This window comes from Harpia harpyja, chromosome 6 (genome assembly GCF_026419915.1).
Source record: "Harpia harpyja isolate bHarHar1 chromosome 6, bHarHar1 primary haplotype, whole genome shotgun sequence".
NCBI lineage: Eukaryota > Metazoa > Chordata > Aves > Accipitriformes > Accipitridae > Harpia > Harpia harpyja.
Genome location: NC_068945.1, coordinates 7,964,102 through 7,983,308, shown reverse-complemented (window position 1 = coordinate 7,983,308; position 19,207 = coordinate 7,964,102). Strand labels below are relative to the sequence as shown.

The following is a 19,207-nucleotide window of genomic DNA, read 5'->3' as shown; positions in this document are numbered from 1 at the left end:
CAAGACAAAGAAGGTTTACCAGCAACTGGTTTTGCATAGAAAATGACATAAAATGAACTCCATAATGTCTGAGGTAAAAGAAACAAGTGGTTTGTAAGTTTTAAATAAATAAGATAGTTAAAATTCTGATATTGAAAACTGACCTGAGGTTTCTCCATTACTGTGCTAAAACTATTCTTTCAGAGCAGGGGTAAAGTATAGACACAGCTTGATGATTGATAATAGTAATTTCTAATCTTAATTTATAGAATTATGAAATAAACTAGGTGGGAAGTGACCTCTGGAAGTCTTCAGTCCAACCACCTGCTTAAACTAGGGCTGACTTCAAAGCTCTCTCAGGCTGCTCAGTCTCTTGTCCAATCATGCTGTGAAAATCTCCGGGGAGAGAGATATCCACATCCTCTCTGGGCATGTGTCTCAGTGCTGCAGCCTTCTTCTGGGGAATTTTTTTTTCCTTCTACCCAGTTGGAGTTTTCCCTGTTGCAGCTTGAGTAAGGACAAATTCTTGTCCTTACTCTGTGCACCCCTGACAAGAGACTGACTCTGTTTTTTCTACAGTCCCCATCTAGATAGCGGAAAGCTTTACCTAGGTTCCCCATTAGCCTCCTCCTCTACAGGCTGAACAAACTCATTTTCTTCAGCCTCCCCTTGAACATTATGTACTCCAGCCGCCAATCATCTTATCATCCTTTTGTTGCACTCTCTCTAGTTTATGAATGTCTCCTTTACTAGGGGATCCATATTAATTGAGCTATGTCCATTTAGTCTATTAAAAATAAGAATCGCTTAATACTTTGATCATTTTTTCAAAGCCTAAAGACGTGGACTAGGGAAATAGAAAGTGCCATCTCTTACCATACACTCCCTTCCCTATCTCGCGTCCCAAAGGAGCTGTAGGATCCATCCTGGTGTTTGTATGATAGCTGTTTTTGGTACCCTGAAAACACAAAAAAAGATGACATATTTTCTAATCACAGAAAAGGACTAATTCTGTTGTTTATTCAACTGAAGCAGTAAGACTTTTGGATTTAATATTTAGTAATGTATGTCCGGTGAATAATGTCAGCCACTAGGAATTCTAGCTGCTTTTGGTCCTGGAAGTACAGCAATGCTTCTTTGGGGAGCATTGCCTGCTCCTGTGCAATAGACACAGTGCTAGAATTCAGAGATCAGTGTTCACCATGTAGAGCTTTAGAGTTCAATGCACACAATCAAAATATTAGATGGAAGAATCTGAAAGCCTCCCACCTGTGGATAAATATCCAGTACCCTTGATTCTAATCTCTTCAGTCAGCTGCCCGGTCTTATTCAGATAATCCAGGGCATAGATGTTGGGTGTGAACAAGGCCATGTTCTGTTCTCCACAGCCATAAGGCATGTGGAGGAGGTTGTCCATGTTCCTCAGGGCTGTACCCAAAATATCTCCTGAAGAATGAAAGACATAAGAAGTTAGTCAGTTTAAACACATTTCTATTACACAGCATTATACATTGCTTTATATTACCCTATGAATCCAAGGGCAATGACCAATATAGAGTAATCACAGTAACCAAAGACACAGCTTAGAAGAAAGGCTGAAATGACCCTATTTTTTTTTTTTTTATTTTGATGCTGGACACCTGGGAGAAACTGAGAATTTGAGAAAAAACTGAGCACCGATACTGGCTGACATGGCTTCTAAGAAACAGCCATGAACCCTTAGAAGGGTTAGACTTCCCTGCCCTTTACAACCTGCTTCCCGTTTTGTGTGTACATGTGAGAATGTGTGGGGTATGATGCTAGTGGGCTACAGAGGCTGTATGGCACAGTATGAGCACACCTCACACTGACCCAGGCATGCAAAACGACTGTGTTTAGAAAGTAATCTGAGTTCAGAACCTCAAAAAATTATCACTGAACTGTCAGTCTTAATAATGACTTTAAGATTAGTAGAGTTGATGGGGACTTGAAAGTCTTATTCTATGGGAACTTATCGACTGACAAATATTTTTCATTATGCGAAAGCATAAATTTGAAATTATGCAGTCAGTAATGTCCTGAAGACATTACTTTCCAAGAAATCAAAATAATTTTTTTTCAAAGATGTCTGCCTTATCTTACTTTTCAGCTGAATTAACTGTTTTACTATACAGAATAGGATTTGCTAATGCAATATAATCTGAAATGCAATGCAAGTTGAAATAATTTTACTGTTTTGTCCTGTTTTGATATGAGAGAATTCTGAGCAATTTTTGTCTTTCTGTGCCATTTTGCAAAGTAGGAAAAGCTTCCTCTAAAATCAAGATTAAGTATTTCCTCAATTTTACATTAGTTTTGCATGTGTATACATGATGGCACTTAGTGCAGCACAGGAGAAATGCTATTTACTTTTGTTTTTAGTCTAAGTTCTAAACTTACCAATGACAGAAAAATAAGCTCTGGCTGATCCCTGCACTAGGTTTCTTGGCAGGCTGAGAGACACTGGTTCAGAAATCGTTATGCCTGATGAGAAAATGTAACAACAAGAATTGTTAAAATCATCTTTTTTCCAGAAGTCTTCACCTTGTAAGCATTACTACAGTGACTGTTACTACTTGCAGTCTGGGTAAAGAAAATGCTGCAGAGACTTGCCCAATGAGTCAAAGGTATCTCTGAAAATCCTGAATGGTAGCCCAGCACCTTGACCCTGAGATCCTCTTTCCTCCCCTGGAAGGGTCTCTGGTTTTGTAGGACAAAACCTACAAGCCAGCGAAGTAGTTCCACTGACTCCCTGGAATGAATGAATGAACTTGCCTTACCTTTTGTACAGACGAGGGAGCTCTGAGTCAATTCCTTTTTAATACCTTCAGGCTGTTTGATTGCAGGGAAGTAGTCGGGAAGAAGAAAAGTATAGAACATCACCATGAAACCGTGGCAATTTAACGGTGTAAAACAGTGTGGCTATCCAGACAGTGCACCCCTTGTACCCACTCCTATCTCCACTAGAATACCTCTTAGTCCATGGCTCCCTCCCTCTTTTACCAAACACCCTGTCCAGAGCACCTTCCTTCTTAGAAAGCAGTCATAAAATAGACATTCCCAGCCTCTGAGAGGTACTCTGTCCAGCTAATCCTATGTGGCTGCTGCTTTATGATGCTCAAGTTAAGTCCTTTTCCTTTTATATCTGCCCTCCACCCTCCTCCCCAGCATTAGAGCCGCAGGCTAAAGGCACTTATAGGTAAGGTATGGAATCTCCTCCCTTCTGGCTCCATCTCTACTGACATCTGTGGGGTGTCAGGGCATGTATGCTATGGTCCCAGGAAGGAGACAGTGGCCGAAGCACAGCGGATGCCACTGATCACTGTGTTTTACACTCTCATTTTCACATGGAGAAACCTACTGTACACAGCTCCATCTGTGTCATCTGCCTTGCCTCCTCACGCTAGCTAACTGCTTCTAACCCACAGCTATAGAAATTGCAGTTTCCACAAACCAGAAAGCACATGCAGAGTTCCTACCGTACCTCAACAAGTAGGGTTCGAATCAGGGTGTCCCTGCGAATTGTCTCTTCTTCTGGGGATGTGCTGTTTACAGTACCTCTGCTATTCAGTTTGGCCTCAGCAGTAATTGTGAATTTCACCTCTCCTGGAAAGCCATGCACCAGCCCAAGAAAAGAAAGTTATCTTCAATGTCTACAGTTACCCCTGGTTTTCACTGCCTCTTCTAGCTGATGGACTGCCGTTGTGGTTTAACCCCAGCTGGCAGCTAAGCACTGCGCAGCCGCTCGCTCACTTCCCCCCACCCAGTGGGATGGGGGAGGGAATCGGAAAAAAGTAGCACTCATGGATTGTGATAAAGACAGTTTAATAGGACAGAAAGGAAGAAAAAAAAAGACAACAATAATAATAATAAAAGAATTGGAATACACAAAACAAGTGATGCACAATACAATTGCTCACCACTCGCAGACTGATGCCTAGCTAGTCCCCGAGCAGTGATCCGCCCCCCCTCCCGACCAACTCCTCCCAGTTTATATACTAGACATGATGTAACATGGTGTGGAATATTCCTTTGGCCAGTTGGGGTCAGCTGCCCTGGCTGTGTCCCCTCCCAAGTTCTTGTGCCCCTCCAGCCTTCTTGCTGGCTGGGCATAAGAAGCTGAAAAATCCTTGACTTTAGACTAAACCTTACTTGGCAACAACTGAAAACATCAGTGTGTCATCAACAGTCTTCTCATACTGAACCCAAAACATAACACTATACCAGCTACTAGAAAGAAAATTAACTCTATCCCAGGTGCAGTCAGGACAACTGCTGAGAAATGTATTCTCTCTGAAGGCAGCTCAGCAGAAACATATTTCATGAAGGCTCCACGTCTGTCTGCTAGTGGTAAGGAGAGGCTTCCTGGGGCCCTAGCATGAAGAACAAAATAGGGGTGATCCTGGCCAAAAATCTGACAGTAGTCACTACCAGTTTCCACCTCTTCTTAGCCTTGTGCTGAGTTTTCTCTGGCCTAGGGCAGTGTTGCAAAAGTTATAGCTCCGTTGCCTCTTTCCTTCAGGTGGAATTTGTTAACTGAGAAGCAGCCTTGGTGCTACTGCATCTCTGAGGAGCAACCCTAAAGTAAGCAGCTTTGCAGGCGTTGCTCACTTCACCCCTGCAATCATTGCAAACTGGAAATCCACAGGACTTTTTTACTTGGAACAAAATGCATTATTATCAGAGTTACCAGGGTGAGACAGCAGCTTTCTTTTTTTCAGCTCTGCAGTATTATTTTGCTGCATATCCAGTTTTCATCTCAGTGTGACTTTGCATCTTTCTCCGTAAGTTTGAAGAAAATCAGTCATACTGACTATAGGGTTTTAGAAACAACCTTTTAAAGAAAAGATCCATCTGTGGTTCATTTTGAGAAGAATCTTTGCTAATTAAAAGTTTTTTGTACTTCAGCTTTTGGGGCACTTACAGATGCAAGCTGTTGTAACTGCTTTTTAAAAAACGTAATACTGACTTGAAGGCGGTGTGAATTAACACAGGCATAAAATTGGAGAGGAGCAATGTCCTCTTTGCCCGTTGAGAATCCAGTCCAAAATTATTAACAAATTTTATTCTTACTGAATACAGTTGGTTTGGTGCAAAACTGTCAGCTGAAAGATCATAGGCACATGAAATCCTGCCAGTGTTTCATACATGATGTGGCAAGTGAAGAGTTCTTCCTAAAATGGACTACCAAAAATCAGAAGAGATAAAACACCAGAACAATTCACTGTTCATTCAGTGTGTCTAAGGGAGCTTTAGCAGATGTCCAATACTAAATTTGTGGAGCAATTAATGGAGCTGTCCAGAAATGCCTGCCTGTGGATTATTGATGCTGCATTGAAGGGTGGGAGTGACAGAGGAGAAAGATCAAACAGGGATATATTAAGGTTATGAAAAGATAAACTTACCGAGTTTGTGGGGGTTAACAGCCCAAATATAGGTTTTTCTTTCATTGGCACACACCCTTGCTGTGTTGCCCTCTGGTGAAAGGATTTCTGCCTTGTAGTCACTTGACTTTGCCAGTATGGCACTGATCTGAGACAAAGAAAGAAGGATCAAGGTTACAAATGAAGAAGACTGCCCCTAAAGTTAGGGGGCAGGGCAAGGGAGACTTGCTGAAGCAGCTATTTGTCATCTGAATCTGTGGGATGGTACCAGGACAGAAGGATGAGGCATTTCTCCAAGGAAGTGCAAACCTGTCTCTTTTCTGCCCACTGTTAGTGTCTGTTTTTGACAGAAGTATACCAAGGTGTCCGTGCTCATTAGTCAAGTCTTCTTAGGGGTTACTGCTACATACAACATACTTGGTATCTATTGTGTTTTGCACAGCACAGTACCCATACCGTCTGCTCAAGTTCCTCCTTCAGGAGCAAAAAGAAGAACTAAATTATGTAGGGATAAGGACCAAGTTCTTATCTTCTGTGGACCAGCCACAATGATCATTGGCCACATTTTCCTAATGCTATCAATCACACAGGGAATGGGTCCAGGGAGAGAGGGTGAGAGAGTAATATGTCAGGCTAAAGCGTAAGTTAAACACTTATTTCTGCATTTCTGGTGCATTATGCAGGAGAATGCTGGGATCTCTGGGAAACAGGGAAACCATACAGGAAGTAAAAGGGAACTTGATATACCTGGATGCATTCATTGAGGTAGTTGAAGACGTTAGCTATTAAATTAAATTTTTCCCCTCGAATGACAGAGTATGGCAAGGTGAGCTCCACGAAGAATGGTTGGAATGCTGTCAGTGAAACAGGTGAGGAGATGCCAAACCCAGCATCATCCTGCACACAGAAAGCACTGGCTTTCCATTCTGTGATGGTGTCAGGAATGGTGTAAAAGACATTGACCTCTCCCCTGGAACTGAGGAAAATAAGAAAAAAAGAATGAGAAATGATCTTTGGCATTTTCAAGCCAAATTATAGAATAGGCTCCCTGCTTGAGGTAGTACTTCTGTTTTCCTCTCACTTTCTGCAAGTTACCTCTCTATATTCAAAAAAATATTACAAAGCTGGAAGTAAAGATGAAGGTGCTGGTAAACTACATGTTAAAAAACACTTGGAAGAACACACAGCTTTTTAAATTTAGAAACACCATTTGTTTAAATACCATAATGCCAAAACATACAGATTAGAACGAATAAATTTGGATTAATGTTCTAGGACAGCCCCTGGATGCATCGTTAAGATGGAGATATTCTCATTGCAGATGCTGTGATAGCCTGGAAAGAAAAACAAAATAACCTGAGTTTTCTGCTGCTGAATTAAAAATCTGATGAAAAATAACAAGTTTTGCTCCTGCTCTCTCCTAAAGAAATGCTTTTATTTTAGTCTTCACCCTTATTCTTTCCACCCATCAGAAGGATGGGGGCAGAGCACAGAACAGATGTCATTCACAGTTCAGGTAGGTTTGACACTGTGTACAAGGTTGGGAGCTCAACGGTCATTGAGCAAGAAGGGAAAACGAGACCTGCATCTACAAAGCAGACATACGTTACATGGCTTCTTCTCAAAATTCATTTCAGCAACATGTATCAACTCAAAAATCCACATGGGACGTAAGAAGTGAAGGTGAAAATACTCACTCGGTATGAACCAGATCCCAAATCCAGGTCTCAGGGAAGAATTTTCGGACAGTGTCAACACCACCCCCAGCAAGAAGCCTTGACTCATCTAGAAGATCGTGTATGGTTAAGTATAATATTAGAGAGGTCAGGCCAGAAGAATGTGAACTGCTGTCAGACATGCTCAACACCATAAATGAACACTATTTCATTTGAGCACTTTTCCATTCTTTTTCCCGTAAAAAAGGAAAATTCTAACAGATACAGGGTATGGGAAGAAACAATTTCTTATCTATTCTCTTTTCCCATGGGAAAATACTAGAAAATTTAGCTATTTCACAAGACATTTCACTTCATATTGAAAGGTCTTATCATCCAGTTAGAAAGGCATGTTCCCTGTCCTCTACCACTAGCTCTCTTTGATTTGCAAATGGGCAACAGTAGTCAGTATTGTCACCAAAGCTTATAATGCTTTACAAACCTCCCCGAGAACTCAATCATTTTTACCCTGTTCAGTAGTTAAAACTGGAGCTGAATATCCAGTCCATTAGAAAACTCCTTTTGTTCATATAGTCAAACTACAGGTCTGATATTAGGAACCAAGGTCCTCTGTCCAGTTTTGCCACAGACTCACTTGTGATATCCAACAACTCATTTAGCATGGAGGTACCTCATATTTCCTAGCTGTATCATGGAAATAACAATACTTTCTTATTTTGCTGGACTTAGAATCGTAGAATCACAGAATCATTGAAAAAATCTAGGTTGGGAGTAACCTCTGGAGTTCTCTAGTCCAATCTCCTTGAAGTAGGGCTAATTTCAAAGTCAGATCATGTTGCTCAAGGGTCTTGTCCAGCTCAGTTTTGAGAATCTGCAGGGTTGGAGATTCCAAAACCTCCTGGAGAACCTCTTCTAGTGTAGCACAACTCTCACAGGGAAGAACTTTTTCCTAGTGTTGAATAGTAATTTCCCTTGTGGCAACCCATGACTGCTACTTTTGCTCTTTTGCTGAGCAATCTGACTTGGAGAGAGATAATCATAACTCTTGCTGATCTATAAAGGCTTTGGAGACTATGTGCTAAGTATGCTAAGTGCTGTATGAATTCTTGACATTGGGAATTGCCATTATTTTTCTGCATTGGCATTTCCTTTTAAATATTTAATTGAACTGTGATTTGATGAAAGGTTCTAACCTGAAAAACCCTGAAAAACTAATATCAGTTTATGAAAGAAGTAGCATCCCAGTATTCCCTGTCTTTTCTATATGTACCCTGTACCTAAGTGAGAGAGAATTGACTCTACTGCAAGGACTGTCAGAAAGAAATTACTAGAGGCAAACTGGGACACATAGACCTGTTCCCTCCCCAACCCTCAACATGCTGGCTGTTATTTTATAGAGGCAACAGTTTTGAAGACCAGGTAGATTGGGACTGGAGATACAATATGAACATTCTTTTACCTATGCCATAGCCACTGACATGGGCAACACCATGGTCAAAATAGACAGGGTAATCTTCCATATCTGATCTGTCTTCATTGCACAGAACTGGCTTCCGCAGCACAGAGTTGGTGAAAACCTTCAGGCCCATATCCTGAATGTAAAAGAATCAATCATGTCACGCAGGGCAAGCACTAGCTACCAGTGCATGCCACTTCTCCCACCTGGGTTTTCATACTTCATCTCTCTCCTCCCTCCTCACATCCCATCCTTTCAACCCTGAATGTCACAACTCTTCCTCTCCAACCTCTGTGTCTTTTTTACGGAGCAGTGACACTTGGTATTCTGTGAAGAGCAGTAATGATGGGGCTTATGTTAGGTCTTAGGCCACGGGACCAGTGGGAAGTGGAGGCAAGTGTATCAGGAATCAAGTGGCCCGCATCACCGACTCAGATCTTTACTAGGAATGCCTGAGCTCATGAGCCAAGGCCATGGTCCTGCTTAGGAAATGTCTACTGAAGCATGGGCAGGATCCCGGCGAATATATCTAGTAGTGATTTTCAGTATTCCTGAGTAGGAGGTGGGGATAAGAAGGCAGAAACTGGGTGATCAGAGACTTTAGGCAGTTCCAGGCATCAGCTGCCTTCTCTTAGCAGTAAGAACCACCACCGGAGAAAGTTGAATGCTAATGTGCATGAATTCTTCTGGAATATCTCCCACTTAAAGAACCACACAGAGCACATACCCTGAAAATCCTGTAGACATCACCATCACGACTGACATTCACAGGTTCATAGTACAAGCCATCAAGAAAGGTGGTTTTGACTGGGGTACACTCCTCCGGCTTGTCATCTTCCAGGTTGAGCCCATTGTAGTAATAGCTATATAAATCACTCACACGGAGTTGGTAGTACACCTGGGAGGTGAGAATGACTAGGGTAAACACAAGGAAGGTCCCAGGCAGGTGCAAAATCACATATATTCAAAGCTTATGGTGGCCCCTCAGCAATACTGTAGACTGCGGTGGGTTTGTCTAGTGATGCCTACCTAAGATGAATAACCAGTTTAGCTGGTGATACACAAGAAGGACTTGACTCTACCCTCTTCCTTCTGACCTGCAATGGCTTTGTGGGGTGAACTTGAGCAAAAAGCATGGAGAGATACTCCTGAGTTATGCAAAGAGGAGACTGGAGTCCAACAAGATACTTGCTGACATCTGCATCTTTTGTTCTGGGCCCAAGGCCTATTTGAGTCATAAAATGCTATTTTGACATAATCACTCCCCAGGGATGAACTATGCTTTCAAGGATTTACATTAGGCATGTTCTTGGGATGTGTCTTACACTGCCATGCTTTCCAAAAGTAAATGTTCCACTATCAGTTTCTGTCTTTGAAGTGTACAACTGCCATACACCTTTCTTTAATCACTGAGATGTCTGTTTACAAGGGAAAAATAAAAATACAGCCAGCAGCAGAGAGATCACAGGTGGGAATTGGAATGTCATTCTGGATATCCCTAGGTCAAAAGAACACAGGACTGGGGATGTGGCTTACTCTCTCAGCAGATAACTCTCGCGCAGGCTGAAGAAGAAGGATGCTCTGATCTACAGCTCGCAGGGCACAGTAGGAGTTGGCAGCAGCTTCAAGGTGGAGACTGACTTTAGAGCCTGGGAGACCCTGCTTCTCAGAGAACTCGAGCTGGAGCTGGAAATGAATAATCCAAGACAACCACGCAGAAATTAGGAGAATCAGCTTGCACATATATCTAAATCTCACCTTTCACCAGCACTTCACTCTGTTCTCGGTGGGGCAAAGCTCTTACCGCTAGATGGCCCTTTTGAATCACCGCTCTGTAAAAATTCCCCACCTCTATATTCCCCTGGTCACCATCCTCTGCCCACTCATGTCAGAACTCAGAGTCTGAGTCTGAGCATACGGGTCAATTCCAGGGACAGGTCCTCATGTTCTCAGGCACGTCTGTACCTTTTCGATTCCTAAAGCCCATCCCAAGTGCAGGGCTCTTGATGAAGTAATTCCCTAACTGTTCTCTCAGCAAAGAACAGGCTGATATAGCCCTTAATAGGTAAGCAAAGGTTTTCACCTTGTTTTTGAAGCATACATCGCTGCGTATCCAAGAGCTGTCAGCCACTATCTCCCCATGAGGATGCACCGTGTAGAGCAACAGTCTGGCACTGGGGGCAAGCTTCTCAGTGACAGTCAGCGTGATGGCGAATGTACCTCTGGGAGCTGTGGAAAGAACATGGAATGGGAGAAGAAGCCAACAAAAGAGATTAGACAAATCTCAGCTTTGGGGGAAGGGCCACATATTTATCCATAACCTACCAGCACCTTTAAAAAACAGGGAAGCTGGATATTGGAAGATTCATCTCAGCTCCCATCAGCAAGACAACAGATACAAACTAGAGAATGCTGAGAGCAGGGTGCTTTGTAGAGAGGGCAAACTGAGCTGAGTAAAAGTTGGACAGGGAAATCTGTGCATGATTGCTATGAGAGGAGCACAACATTGCCTTTGGGTCTCAAACCTAGAACCTCCTACACCAGAGGAGATAGGCCAATCTCCTGAGCTAAAGGACAGCTCTCTTAACACTAAGAAATATGAAGTTCTTATCTACATGGGTGACAACTACTAGAGCAGGGGCAGGAAATTAAGCTTAAGACCAAAGATGGCAAATACTAAACAACAAGTCCTATATGTGTAGTGAGGCTTACTTAAGCCACCTACTGAAGACGGGAAATAGACCAGGTTCTGCAAGAAAAGATATTTTTAACAATGAAAGAACAAAGTTCAGTTTGCTCTGATTGGTAGGATCATTGTCATTTGTGGGTATTTGGAGAGTTCTGAAAGTGCAATGAATTCCAAGTAGTTAACTGCTAAATATCCCTGTCAAATAGGACATCTATTATTTCAAATTTTAAAAAGTTTTAGTCTTCTAATTGGTGAAGACTAGGATGTCACAGAATAACTGTGAAACTGTAAATACTCCTTGGAAAGAAATAAAACAGAAGGTTACATTCCTTGTGTTCAGTCATGACAAAGTTTTCATCTTTCAACTAGTAAGACGAATTTGATTATGATATAGGGGATTGGCTAGATGCTGCAGCAAAAGCAAATGATACTGTGAGTGGTGACAGGTCATGGGGTTTAAGAACTAGTACCTGATTTAGCTGCAGTTCTCTGCTTTCATCCCTTCTTACAAAACTTACTAGTGCTCTCGTGCTCAGAACGATGCTCTGAAGTATCAGTAGTAATATGGTCTAGAACTTACCACCAGAGATGCTGACTTGCTTCTGGCCACTGAGACTAATTTTTCCTTTTGTCATCACCTGAGCATAGAAAAGACTCATGAGACAGGATCAAAAGCACCTCCTCCCTTCTCCCATGAAATCATTGATTTTGAGTAGTGTTCTGAGAGGCTTCAAAGGCCATCAATTTGAGCTGTGATCTGTAACCGCCATCTGGTCTGGAGATTTCTGCCTTATATGGTGTTCAAGAGAAGGAGAAAACAAAGAGATGGTTTGGGAGTCAAGGTAGCACTTACCACATAGTAGAAGTTTGTCTGATTGGCATTCCTGTAGCCCTCTCTGTTCAAGACATAGTGAACATTGATCATTTACTGCTGGCCACAACTGAGCTTCTCCTTCACTGGCTCAATTTTCACAAAGCTGTTGGTTCGTGAGTAGAAACGCCGGACAAGAAATAAGGCTTGGGGCTTGATATCATTCCTCCAGATGAAGAAGTCTGCACAGTCATCTGGTGCCTGCCTGACCTATGAAGCAGAAGAGTCATACATGGGGAATCAACAAAGTGGAAAATAAAAAAATGGCAGGCAGGTGAGAGGCAAAGGCATCTTTCCTCTAAAATATTCTGTTGGGAAGCTGATTTTGTGGGGCTGTTTAAGCCAAGAGCAAGAGCTGGTGTGATAAATTTGTGCTTTACCAGCCCAGAGCAGAGGGCCTTCTGGACACCTTAATGTATGCAGACACCTATGGCACATTGCAGTAGGGAGGGTATTTCAGATTCTTGCAGGCTTGGGACAGGCTCTATAAACTGCTACGACTTATTGTGGGTTAGAATGGCACTGTTCTCAAACAGCCTTCTTTTTCTCAGCTCTTCCCATCACACCAGAGGAAAGGCATGACAACATGAGAAGACCATGTAATGGTAACAGGCAGGAGTCTCTGCCAGCAGAAATGCAGGGAAGCAGGCAGGAGCAGGGAAGGAGGCTGCCGTGCATCCAGGCTGGGTGGGGAAGGCAAGGCAGACTGCGAGGAAGGTTCCTCTAGCACACAGAGTAAAGAGAAGGAAGATGGCTGCAGGAGGGGCTTCTGAGCAGAGGGAAAAGCAGGGAGGTGTTGAAGATCACTGCAGCCCAAACACTCCTGGGGTGCAGTCTGCCACTTCTCAGGCACTGCTGTTTACTCATACTAGTTTCACACAGGTTGCACGTGTTGGTGGACTGACTGCCTACTTTCCTCATCTGAAACAATCCTGCCAGCACCCACTGATTCCTTCTAATCCCTCTCTCCAATGAAGTATTTTTTCAGGAATTAGACTGTATTTACTTACGCTCAACTTAAAACTGGGATCAAAGATGTTGGACGTGTCGATGGAAAAAGCAGCAGTGCCGTTCTTATCAGTGGTATAGTTGGCCAGATATTTTTCATCGAGCTCCAGCAGGACAGTCCTATCAGCAACAGGCTTGCCGTCCATATTTGTCACAGTGATCTGACACATAGAATACCCAAGGGATTCAGAAAAAAAAAAAAAAAAAAAAGGAAATGCTCTGCTCACCAGAGGACTCTCACTTAAGCACTGAGGACAATTGCAGGGAGTAGAAATCAAGAGTGAAATGTATTTAAGAGGCAAATGCTCCTCAATATTTTGAAGGAGCAGGAGTTCTGTGACAGGCAAAGACAGACAATTCCCATCAGTGCAAGGACAAACTATGTGTCACAGAGGGAGAAGGAATTGTTTATATACATGATCTCATATAAAAGATTATTTTAATGATAAGTCCTCTGTTTCTCAGTGACCATTAGTTCAGTGGGCCATCACATAAGTTAAAGACTACTAAGTGAGAGATGATGGTTTAAATTCTTACCTCATGCTCTCCCTTCCTGAGCAAATAGAAACAGAGGGACTCCAGAGCACATACTCTTTGGAGAGCACTGATTAACAAACCTAAAGCAGTCAGATGACTTCACGGCGACAGGTAACTTGTGGAGCTCAGTACCACCTCCCATCTCCTAGGCATCTGTGCACACCCTCTGCCCCCATTGCATATCAGGATGATGCTGTACAGCTCATCCTCCTTTCTGTGCCTGGGTTTATCCTGCATGTGCAGGTTGCTAAGAAGTTGGAATGTGCTCCAACACCTATACTGCTTTAAGGAAACATCCCTGGGACTGCATGATGCAACACGGTAAATTCTACCTTCAGTTTAGGGACAGCTGTTGCTGAAATAATAGTTTCTTGCAGGCTCTTTCCCACTCATATGACCTTTCACTTACCCACCTTTTAGGCATTTTCTAACTATGGCAGAAGAGAGACCTTGACACTCCAGGTATGATATGATTTTCTTATTTTCTCTAGGAGCATCTAACGTAATGAGAGAACTATGCAGCAGTCACTGTTATGCAACATTACCACCAGAATTTGTCAGCACAGAGTTAGGGGACAGCCATAAATGGGGCAACACAGAAATCATCATGCTGCACCTCAGGGAGTTTTAGTCTAAATGTATCCTCTCAGGTACCCACCTCACCATAGTAAGGAATTCCCCTCTTGTAATAGAGATCCATATTCTTGAACATCACTCTGTCATTTTCTTCATTGACTGCAACATAGTCATAGCCTTTCATCTGGATACCTGTGAGACACACCCAGCATAAAGGGGAGGAAACAGAAATCAGACGTGGGCAGAAAACTGTTTCTTTTGAAAAGCTCTATGGAGGAGTGATGCTCTGGAGGGAGAGCTGCACAAAGCAAATGGTGATTGTTGGTTGTTTGCTGCACAGCTCAGGATCCAGGATATTCATCTCGGAAAGTACCACCTAGTAGCTTTAATCAGCTACTCCCAACCTCCACTTGGTGTTACCTGTCCCATTTTCAGTGACAATGCTTTCTACGTTGAGGCTGGTATACATCCTGGCATAGCTGCGGTAGAGCTGGAATCTTTTGATGGAGATGACAGTGTTGAGGCAGCCATCCTTCCCCAGCTGAAAAAGGAGCACAAAGGGGAAAGGCCATTTTCTCAAGGTTTTGAAAATTGTTCCTGAATCTGTATTAGTGGGTCTCTGAAGAGCTTCATTGTCTTTGGTCACATCTTCTTCAGCTCTTCCTTCCTACTCCCTCCCCTCCTACCTTACACTTCTCACTCCCTGGCTCCCTTTCCAGCTCATTGTTTCAGTACCATTTACCCTTGCACCTGGAAACTTCACTCCTCGTTCCCCCTAGTCCTGTCTATGCTCATGCTCCTTCTTAAACCCATCTTGCATGATGCCTGAGCTCTATGACCAGAGCACTTTGAGTCTGACCCAGTGGAGAAATTAATCATTAGTTTAACATTAAGTGTCCTCAGAGACTCCCAGTAGAGGTCTGCTGATCAGACTTGGTAAGAACACAGCTCCAGTGTTTTAGGAATGATCACAAATTTATAGTTTCATAAGCTTTCCTCCCTCCTACTGACTCTTTCTGAGGGAAAAATCAAAGTCTGCTAATGAGGTCATTGCTAAAAACTACCTTCATGGTATTTCAGCATCGCCTGTGAGATAGTGAGAAAAAACATGCCTCTAGGATTGTCTCTCTGGTGTTCCCCAGGAAATGAATGAGGCCATCAAACACTGTGCTATATGCTAGGTAGTAATGCGGATTGGGAAAAAAGGCCTTGCCCTGTATCATACCAGCCCAGTGACAGCTTCACAGGTTTCTTTCCCGTTTTGCTCACATCGTGGACGATAAAAGCGCTGCTGACACACATTGATTCGGGCATTCCCTTGCACTGGTTGGCCATAAGTGTACCTAGGAGAGCAAGAGACACAAGAATCACATCATGTGGACTTAGCATGAAACCTGCAAAGATTGCACAGCAATGCAGACTCTAAACCCCTCAGGAGTGCCCAGAGCACAGACAGAAGAGCATCTGGGAATTAGGTCCAGTTAGCCCTAGCAGAGTTCCCTTCAACTATTTTTAGGCTGTTTCTGGCATCTTGTTAAAAAAGCCTGCTTTACCATTGTCTTGGTGTAGTCATTCTTCAAGGTCTGAAGCTGGAAAGTGGTGCTGGACTCAGGGTTGGGGTATCATTCCCTGCTGCTTGCTTTTTCTCATTCGTGTCTTAAGCAAAGAAGGACGTTTTGGAGAAAGATCCCTATACACCCCTCTAGCTCATGCCACTCTGCCTTTTGTCAGTGTCACAGCCAGTGATATTAATGATAGACTCTTCTTCTTTACTATTTCTCTCCTTTTCTGTAATAATAAAAAACAATAGCTAGCGAGTACCTACCACTTGATATCTTCAAACTGTTGGACACACACAAACTCTCCCAGTTCTAATTCTGCTATGTAGCAGGAGGAGATTTATCATATTCCATGTCATGGAAGTCATAGCTAAAGGAATTGCTCTAACCCATACTCTGAATCAGCAGCAGGGTCCCTGCTTCCCAGCATGGCACACCATCCTCTATCCTGTGTTTCTTGTGCACAAACGTGTTGTTCTCAGCTGTAATACTTACGAAGCACAAACGTTCACCCTGACTTCTTCATCAAAGAAAGAAATCCTCTTTGGCACACTGGTTGTTACTTCAAATTTTGGCAGCACTGGGAATGCAATGTGAATATGACTGATCAGCAGTTGCATACCATAAACAGGTGTGTGTATGTAAGACAGTAAAAAAACAATTGGCAAAGGCATTTTCACCAACAAGGGAGAGGAAATGGTTCAAAGAAAAGTCTACCTAGGAGCTGGCTGTAGGATATTATCAGAGAAAAAAAATAACCTTTAGTGGTAAGGTGAATAACTTCTTTAAAGTGCAATAATAATCATACTAATAATGATAACAGCCACAGCAAGAACTGTGATAAATCACTTTAATTGGCTGTACCTTTTCTTCAAGAGAAAGGTGAGAGTAATGTTGATGTCTCAAACTAGTTAAGCCCTGGAGAACAGAAGTTATTATGCAATCCAGCCCCATTGAAGAAGAAAGGCAACAGATTAAGTGAAATAGTAAAATCAAACAGGTCACTGTCACTCTTTCTTTTCAGCTTATCTTTTGTCCCAGGTCACCAGCAATAATGACAACATAGCTGGAAAAGGCCTTTTTCTCATGCACCTGTACACAGGAGACTGGAAGGTATGAAAGAGCTCTGTAGGGTAAGCAGGAAAGGTTCTTTACTGCCCTTACAAAAAACCCAAACAACTGAGAGTTGTCCAAGGTTTCTTTGGGAACTACTAAGGAAAACCCGCCACTATAAGATGAGAAAACCTGTAAAATTCAAATGACCTTAGCAGCTCCCTTGATATGTTCTATTCCGAGGAGTAAGCAGATCACTGTGAGGGCTTTGGCACCACTGCTACCCACTGTCTTCCATCTTGCACTTCCACTGGCTATCCAGCCCCCCCCAGTAACAATCCAGTACCTGTCATTTAAGCTGTTTGATAATATCTTCAGATTTCTACTGCATATTTTAGCCTAGTGATGACCTCCACAAAACAGAACAGGCCTGACTCATTCATTTTCCTCTGAACAGATAGGGAGTGTAAGGCCTGACTGATAGGATGTGGATCCCAAAGTCACACAGTGACTTTGTGCCAAGCCCAGAAAAGAATTAGACTCCTAATTTAATTCCTGAAAAATGCTGCCTTTCTCAGCATTTCTTTTTTCCCTTCTTGCCTTCACTTTCTCCACCCAGCCCTCTCCATGTCTTTCCTTCTCAGGCATGGAGCGGAGAATTCAAAGCACTTAAACTCTGCACTAGCAGCTCCTATCTGACTCAGGCAGAGCTAGCCTCAGTGCTGGTGCAGGGCAGTTCACAGCCTTTGCTTACCATATTCCTCCACCGTGAAGAACTGGTACTCTTTTTCACCTGACTTCTTCTCCACAGTGATGTGGTAGGACCCCAGAATAGGCTCTGAGATTAGTGGAAAGGAGAGCTGGACAATTCCATGCTTAGATGTTACCTCCAACCACTGGAAGATTTTGTTTTGCTCTGGATCCTGGAGAGTGGGAGAAAGAGATGTACCAAAACCTTTACCACCCTGTTTCTTGTCTTCTTGCCTTCTTTCCAAGTTTTGTATGTTGGCATATAGGCTAAGTGTATCACAGGTTGAATGTGAGTTTGGGCTGATGACATGTGCTCTGACTTCCCATTAATTTTCCAAATCTGTGGATTAAACAAGCCTAAATTTATGTTTAACTGGAAATCAGCTACACTGCCAGATGATCTCAGATCATCCAGGAATAGTACCTGATTGAAACTCATGTTGCTTATCTGTAGCTCTTCTAGCATGTCTTTCTGACTCAACTCCTTCTGTAAAATGGGAATATTATGCTGGCCTCCTTCAGGAGGTGTTTTGAGATCTAGTGGTATGAAATGTGGTAGAAGACTGATTCATTGTTAGCCTGTCCCCCAGCACAACATGATGTTTCAGGAAGTTACTATTCTTATGTCTGTATGAGAATGGGGTTATTTCACTAGCCCATTTACTGTAGTCCTACCAGCGTAAGGCTACACTGAACACTCTGAATCCTAACGAAAGATGCAGCAACAACCCCATGCCATCTCTGACTAACATCTCCAGTTTTGCTGATTTCTTCTCCTCTAGTGTTTGATAACGGGTACTGCCACCGTTCAACCTCAAGTTCATTGGCTTTAGACGGTGTGCTCTGGATGAATCTCACTCAGCTATTGACACTATGGAGAATGATGAAGCATAGTCTTTCCAAAGCAACTTGTGCTTTAATGACATGTTACATCTCTTACCTCAATGATGATTCGGGGATACTGGAGGAGGAAAAAAAGAGAAAGAAAAAAAAATGATCAAAACATCAAGAAATTAACTGTGGAGCTTGAGGAATACTATAACATAAAGAAGGCTGTGAACAGCTTCCCCTGTATACAGAAGACTGGGCCAAGGAAACAATTTGAAACTCATGTCTGTAATAGAGTTAATTTTAAGAGGATAACCTGTTTGTGAATTTATCTTTTCTACAAAAACATCCAGTCTCTTTCTACATATCTGGGGCAGGTGAAGTGACTACAAAATCTGAGTGCTGCGAGAGATTTCCAGGAGTGCTTTCAGACCCTTTGCCCTCTATAAAGGCAGGGAAAAGATGGAATGTGAAGCTAAGGAGTTATGGCAGTTCTCAAAAAAACATCAGGAGGCCTATCCCAGGCCCTTTTTATTAAATTTCTAATTGAGAGTGTCTCTGTGAACAGGTACTTCAAGAGGGTGCTTGAAAAATCTTGACTATCACTCATACTTACTGTCTCCTGAACAGGTCTGAACTGAGTGTCCAAAGTCACCACGCGAAACATCACTGAAAAAGTCGTAGGACAAAAAAGGATCATTTACTTTAGCAGTGGTGAGTCACTTTCAACATATAAATGAAACAAAGTTTGCCCAGGCTTTTAGGGATAACTAAAGAGTCCACAGAGAACTAGAAAGGACTTGATTATCTTAGCCAGTGAAAA

General features: G+C 42.7%; 1 protein-coding gene across 1 annotated transcript in view; it reads right to left on the bottom strand.

The window, feature by feature from the left end:
• Positions 1 to 19,207, bottom strand: part of LOC128143486 (ovostatin-like) — a 32,831-nt gene that overhangs the window by 10,127 nt on the left and 3,497 nt on the right. The window contains 22 exon segments of the mRNA XM_052790751.1: positions 856 to 937; positions 1,249 to 1,425; positions 2,398 to 2,481; positions 2,778 to 2,829; positions 3,482 to 3,603; positions 5,403 to 5,529; positions 6,129 to 6,357; positions 7,079 to 7,166; positions 8,517 to 8,649; positions 9,241 to 9,411; positions 10,050 to 10,199; positions 10,597 to 10,742; positions 11,783 to 11,840; positions 12,056 to 12,283; positions 13,084 to 13,242; positions 14,277 to 14,386; positions 14,615 to 14,735; positions 15,420 to 15,537; positions 16,249 to 16,333; positions 17,561 to 17,729; positions 18,497 to 18,517; positions 19,001 to 19,053. Coding sequence (XP_052646711.1) covers positions 856 to 937; positions 1,249 to 1,425; positions 2,398 to 2,481; positions 2,778 to 2,829; positions 3,482 to 3,603; positions 5,403 to 5,529; positions 6,129 to 6,357; positions 7,079 to 7,166; positions 8,517 to 8,649; positions 9,241 to 9,411; positions 10,050 to 10,199; positions 10,597 to 10,742; positions 11,783 to 11,840; positions 12,056 to 12,283; positions 13,084 to 13,242; positions 14,277 to 14,386; positions 14,615 to 14,735; positions 15,420 to 15,537; positions 16,249 to 16,333; positions 17,561 to 17,729; positions 18,497 to 18,517; positions 19,001 to 19,053 — 2,683 coding nt within the window.